Source organism: Mus caroli, chromosome 2, assembly GCF_900094665.2.
Source record: "Mus caroli chromosome 2, CAROLI_EIJ_v1.1, whole genome shotgun sequence".
Classification (NCBI taxonomy): domain Eukaryota; kingdom Metazoa; phylum Chordata; class Mammalia; order Rodentia; family Muridae; genus Mus; species Mus caroli.
In genome coordinates, this window is record NC_034571.1 from 13230718 (window position 1) to 13237389 (window position 6672).

The 6672-nt window shown below is 39.5% G+C and overlaps 1 protein-coding gene across 4 annotated transcripts in view; it reads left to right on the forward strand.

The window, feature by feature from the left end:
• Plxdc2 (plexin domain containing 2) overlaps positions 1-6672 on the forward strand; it is a 375390-nt gene that overhangs the window by 315015 nt on the left and 53703 nt on the right. For 3 of the 4 annotated variants that reach the window (XM_029470939.1, XM_029470933.1, XM_021154114.1), the window contains one exon: positions 2157-2223. In XM_029470939.1, the coding sequence (XP_029326799.1) occupies positions 2157-2223 (67 nt within the window). The remainder of the gene's footprint in view (positions 1-2156; positions 2224-6672) is intronic. The other variant, XM_021154117.2, reaches the window with a different exon arrangement.

Consider the following 6672-nt stretch of genomic DNA (forward strand, 5'->3'; position numbering starts at 1 on the left):
ATGTCTGCGGCCCCAAAGGGTGCTGCCTCAGCGGCTCTGTGGCTCCCGCCTGTCCCAGAAGCTGTCTGCCTCTGTGGTCCTCACTCTAACCTGTAGACTAAGTTCGGCGGAGTCCCGGAGCCAAGATCGAGTTAATCCATTCTTATCTCCTTGTACAAAGCTCAAGTTCAAGTGGATCAAAGAACTCCACATAAAACCAGAGACACTAAAACTTATAGAGGAGAAAGTGGGGAAAAGTCTCAAACATATAAGCACAGGAGAAAAATACCACCATATTCTTAAGTATAAATATATATTCAATTATTAAAGTTAAGGAGAAGTCTAAATATTATTATTATTACCAATTGACTGTCAAAACTAATTTGAATTTCTATCAAAAAAGATACTATAAGTTAGATATATTAACTGTAATCTATACAACATTCTAAATTTAAAATTAACTCAATCAAATTTAACTATTATGAGTAAATGGGGCTGTATAGAAGACATGGTGGGTAAGAACATTTGCTACCCAATCTTAAGGGTCTGTGTTCAAATCTTCTAAAATCTTGACAAGTGCTGGGTGTAGTCACACATGCACCTGTAACACTAGTTGGAGTTTACTGAGGTTTAATGGCCACCAAACTAGTTACAGGTTCAGTGCAAAACTTTGTTTAAAGGGAATAAGACACGGAGTGATAGAAGAGGACATTTGATATCCTCCACTGGCTCCTGTGTTCCCAGGCTCCCACAAGCACATATGGGTGTATATCACATATATATTGCACATACATGCAAAAAATATAAAACTGGTCACAACATTTACAAAACTGTCAGGGCAGGCTCTGGGTTGAAACTGCCAGATCAGGAAGATAAATGTGATGTAAAGGATAGATAAAATAGAGAGAAAAGGCATTCCAGTTAAAGGAAAGACTGTGACCAAGATCTTTTGACCCAGTTCTTGCCTAGTCAGACCTTTTGGCACAATCTAATCATACATAACTGAAAATCCCCCCAAATGCCCACTCAAGCTCACTGAGGTACTCATATGACTCAGAAAAGCTGTTATGCTCAAAGTTGCCATTATTATATGGGGGAAATTAATTAAAAGAGGGATTGGGATAAGATTCATAGAATATAGCTCAATGGACCTGTGAGAGGAGGCACTAGCTTCCAGCTGTCCTCTTTTGGCAACAAGATATTGTCAACCAAGAGTTCATAGTGCTTCGAGGTCTAGGGTTCTCATTGAGGATCAGTCCTACAGGGATAGAATATGCCTGACAATAACCTTCTTTGTAACTCAGGTTCCAGGTCTCTAGAAGTCAACCTATTCAGAGTAAACAAGGAATCTATCCTAGAATAAACTCTGATGTCCAAAATAAGTCATGTTGCCAGTGTGGTCTATCCTGTACAGCCCAAGAGTTAAGGTCACACTTCTAGCATGAAAGTTATTCCAGGGTTTAAAAAAGCAGTTGTTCTTAACTTGTGGATTGTGACTGCTTTGGGGGACTAATGACCCTTTCACGTGGTCATACACAAGATATCTTGCATATCATATATTTACATCATGATTCATAACAGAGGCAAACTTACAGTTATAAAGTAGCAACAAAAATGATGTTTGGTTGGGGGTTGTCACAGCATACAGAATTGTATTAAAGGGTCACAGCATTAGGAAGACTGAGGACCTCTTGTTTGAAGATTATCCCCTGGAAGTTGTTTGAAGAGATGTTGAATCCCCTGAGTTTACTAGACAATCGAGCGTTTATGAAATGGGAATATATAAATGAGAGAACAAGGAATCTTTTTAAATGGTGACTACAAATAATTTGTATGCTTTGAATTTAGTGGTGAACTAGGAAAATGAGGGAAAGAAAACCAACATTATATAAATGTGATTTCTTTATTTGGCATGGAGCTATGTCAGCATTATGTAGTGTGTTTAGCCTCAGGAGAGTAATGCATTGTTATATGATGCTGACTGTGGAAGCAGGAATGAGTGATGTCACCCTATAGCTGGTACACTGTGTCTCCAGTACTCGGTTCATCAGAAGAAAGCTAATGCTGTTCTATACTAAAAGATCTGAGACTTGTCTGTTTACCATTCTTTTTCTTTTGGTTCTTCTTTGTACATGGTCCACATCCTCTCTTCGACTACAATGGGGTCTTCTTTGAAGATGCTCCAGTGGATTTGATCGCCATCGGCAGGACTGGGTGGATAGTGGATGCCCGGAAGAGGTACAGGTATGCTCTTTTGTAAATCACCGGAACCAACTTGACATAACATGTGACAATATAACCTAATTAGAATAGTATCTAATATGATTATGAAGAAAATTAAGAGGATGAAATGGAATCCTTAATGGGTGTCAAACGTTAGAATAAACTACTTGCATGTATTACTTTAGTTTATTCTTACCCATTCTCTGGAGGCAGGAAGTAGGGATGAGGGGATGTGGGGCTGCAGTGTGTGTGAAAGCTCAGAGCATTACCTACCTGGCTAGGGAACATGAGATCTGGGATTCGAGCTTGTATGCATAAAAGGCACATTTGCTAATTGTTTTCTCTTTTTGTCATTAAAGTGCTCATTGCTCCTCTTTTGATCTTAAATAGTAAAATAATGGTATGTGGGAAAGATTGGTTGCAGTGAACTGGTATATCATACTGAGAGCTGGTATAAAATATGGTAACCTGAATATCAATTTTACATGGAAAATCAATTTTGACCTGTTTACAGTTTTCCTGACTCATATTGACCATCATTTCATTATCACCTCAGTTTTATAATGTTAATAATTGTTCCTTTTCCCTTCTTTTGTTTCTTTCTCTTTTATTTTATTTTATATTTTTTCCAATTTTGTATTGGGTATTTTCTTCATTTACATTTCAAATGCAATCCCAAAAGTCACCCATACCCTCCCCCTCAAGCTCTCCTACCCACTCACTCCTACTTCTTAGCCCCGGTGTTCCCCTGTACTGGGTCATAGAAAGTTTGCAAGACCAAGGGGACTCTCTTGCCAATGATGGCTGATTAGATAATCTTCTGCTACATGTGTAGCTAGAGACACGAGATCTGGGGGTACTGGTTAGTTCATATTGTTGTTCCACCTGTAGGGTTGTAGATCCCTTTAGCTCCTAGGGTACTTTCTCTACCTCCTCCGTTGGGGGCCCTGTGTTCCATCCAATACCTGACTGTGAGCATCCACTTATGTGTTTTCCACGCACCAGCATAGCCTCACAAGAGACAGCTATATCAGGGTCCTTTCAGCAAAATCTTGCTGTCGTATGCAATGGTGTCTGTGTTTGGAGGCTGATTATGGGATGGATCCCCAGGTGCGGCAGTCTCTAGATGGTCCATCCTTTCTTCTCTGCTCCAAACTTTGTCTCTGTAACTCCTTCCGTGGGTGTTTTGTTCCCAATTCTAAGAAGGGGCAAAGTGTCAACACTTTGGTCTTCATTCTTCTTGAGTTTCATTTGTTTTGCAACGTGTATCTTGTATCTTGTATATTCTAAGTTTCTGGGCTAATATCCACTTATCAGTGAGTACATATCATGTGAGTTCTTTTGTGATTGGGTTACCTCACTCAGGATGATGCCCTCCAGGTCAATCCATTTGCCTAATATTTTCATAAATTCATTGTTTTTAATAGCTGAGTAGTACTCCATTGTGTAAATGTACCACATTTTCTGTATCCATCCCTCTGTTGATGGACAATAGGATTCTTTCCAGCTTCTGGCTATTATAAATAAGGTTGCTATGAATATAGTAGAGCATGTGTCCTTCTTACCAGTTGGAACATCTTCTGGATATATGCCCAGGAGAGGTATTGCTGAATTCTCCAGTAGTACTGCGTCCAATTTTCTAGACCACCAGACTGATTTCCAGAGTGGTTGTACCAGCTTGCAACCCCACCAGCAATGGAGGAATGTTCCTCTTTCTCCACATCCTTGCCAGCATCTGCTCTCACCTGAATTTTTGATCTTAGCCATTCTGACTGGTGTGAGATGAAATCTCAGGGTTGTTTTGATTTGCATTTTCGTGATGATTAAGGATGTTGAACATTTTTTCAGGTGCTTCTCAGCCATTTGGTATTCCTCAGGTGAGAATTCTTGTTTAGCTCTGAGCCCCATTTTTTAATGGGGTTGATTTTTCTGGAGTCCACCTTCTTGAGTTCTTTACATATATATTGGATATTAGTCCCCTATCTGATTTAGGATTGGTAAAGATTCTTTCCCAATATGTTGGTAGCCTTTTTGTCTTACCGACTGTCTTTTGCCTTACAGAAGCTTTGCAATTTTATGAGGTCTCATTTGTTGTTTCTCGATCTTACAGCACAAGGCATTGCTGTTCTATTCAGGAATTTTTCCCCTGTGCCCATATCTTCAAGGCTTTTCCCCACTTTCTCTTCTAGAAGTTTCAGTGTCTCTGGTTCCTTGATCCACTTAGACTTGACCTTAGTACAAGGAGATAAGAATGCATCAATTCGCATTCCTCTACATGCTAACTGCCATTTGTGCCATCACCATCTGTTGAAAATGCTGTCTTTTTTCCACTGGATGGTTTTAGCTCCCTTGTCAAAGATCAAGTGACCATAGGTGTGTGGGTTCATTTCTGGGTCTTCAATTCTATTCCATTGGTCTACCTGTCTGTCCATATACCATTAACATGCAGTTTTTATCACAATTTCTCTGTATTACAGCTTTAGGTCAGGCATGGTGATTCCACCAGAGGTTCTTTTATCATTGAGAAGAGTTTTTGCTATCATAGGTTTTTTGTTATTTCAGATGAATTTTCAAATTGCCCTTTCTAATTTGTTGAAGAAATGAGTTGGAATTTTAATGGGGATAGCATTGAATCTGTAGACTGCTTTTTGGCAAGATAGCCATTTTTACTATATTGATCCTGCCAATTCATGAGCATGGGAGATCTTTCCATCTTCTGAGATTGTCTTTGATTTCTTTCTCCAGAGACTTCAAGTTCTTATCATAGATATCTTTCACTTCCTTAGTTGGAGTCATACCAAGGTATTTTATATTATTTGTGACTATTGTGAACATATTGGAAAGGAAGAAATCAAAATATCACTATTTGCAGATGATATGATAGTATATATAAGTGACCCTAAAAATTCCACCAGAGAACTCCTAAACCTGATAAACAGCTTCCTTTTCCCTTCTTTGATGAGAGTAGCTATATGGATGTATGGGCACAACATAAATGTATGCTATGCCCACAGTGACCAGAAGAGGACATTGGGCGTGTCTCTCAGGAGATGCAGTTACAGAGAGTAGTGAGCTACTTGGTGTGGGGTGGGTGTGGGGATCCAATCTCCAGCTTTCTTCAAGAGTGGTATGTGCTTTTAACCCCCAAGCCACCTGTCTAGAAACCTCCATTGTTAAGTTTTAAAGCATACATTTTAATGACAATTAACAATGACACACATTTTCTTATCGAGTGAGTCTAGTCAAGCCACAGCACTTCCTTAGGAACAGCTAGGGATATCAGAGGTTAGTAAGAGGTTTGTGAAAATACATTTGAGGTTAGATGACTCATAAAAATCTTGAGAAATACCTCTTTGAAAACATTCTGGGATGAAGAATGGACCTCAGAGATATAGCAGTTGAGACCTTCAGTCAAATTCCAGTGTCACTAAATAAAATTTAAGATAAATAAAGAAAAAGGGAACCTTCTTGAAAGTCAGCATGGGGTACATGTGTAATCCCAGCAAACAGAAGGATCATGAATTTGAAGCTAACCTTAGTTGCATGGTGAAACTGTAAAAAATCCAACTGACTAGCCAATGTTGTTAAACTTTTAAGTTCAGTATTATACAGAAGATGTAATCTTATTTTTGACATTGGCTCAGGTAATTAGACTGGTTTATAGGAATCGCCTATTTCAATTATCTGACACAGCTCCAAAAAGAAAAAAAAAAAGGCACATTGATAAGTTCATAATTGTGCTTTCACATTCTTGTATTTCTCATTGTTTTAATCAGTGTTTCTATCATTGCAATGAAACACAGCTGGGTGAGAAAGGGCTCATTAGGCCTATAGTTCACTGTTACTGTTCATCAAAGAAGGAACTCAGGACAGGAATTCAAACAGGGCTGATACAAAAACTATGGACGGGTGCTGCTTACTCCCCATGGCATGCTTAGCCTGCTTTCTTATAGAACCCAAGATCACCAGCCCAGGGATGGCACCACTCACCATGGGCTGCACCTTCCCCCATCAATCCCAATTACATCTGCATCTTATGGAGACATTTTTCCATTTGAGGTTCCCTCCTTTCAGATAACTCTAGTTTGTGTGTCAAGTTGACATAGACTATCGAGCAAACTCATGTAAGCACAGTTTTCTCAAAAGATACTTGAAATGAATATTCAAAATTGTGTAAAAGTCCAGACCTTTTAGTTTTCTTCCTCCAGAGTATTATCCCTGTTAACTACATGAGGCAGAGAGAATTCTCCCAAGTACATTGGTAGATAATTCACTGTGCTCTTCTTCGGTCTGTGATGGCATTAAAGAAGGTCAGAATCAGCCGGGCGTGGTGGCGCACGCCTTTAATCCCAGCACTCTGGAGGCAGAGGCAGGAGGATTTCTGAGTTCGAGGCCAGCCTGGTCTACAAAGTGAGTGCCAGGACAGCCAGGGCTACACAGAGAAACCCTGTCTCGAAAAACCAAAAAAAA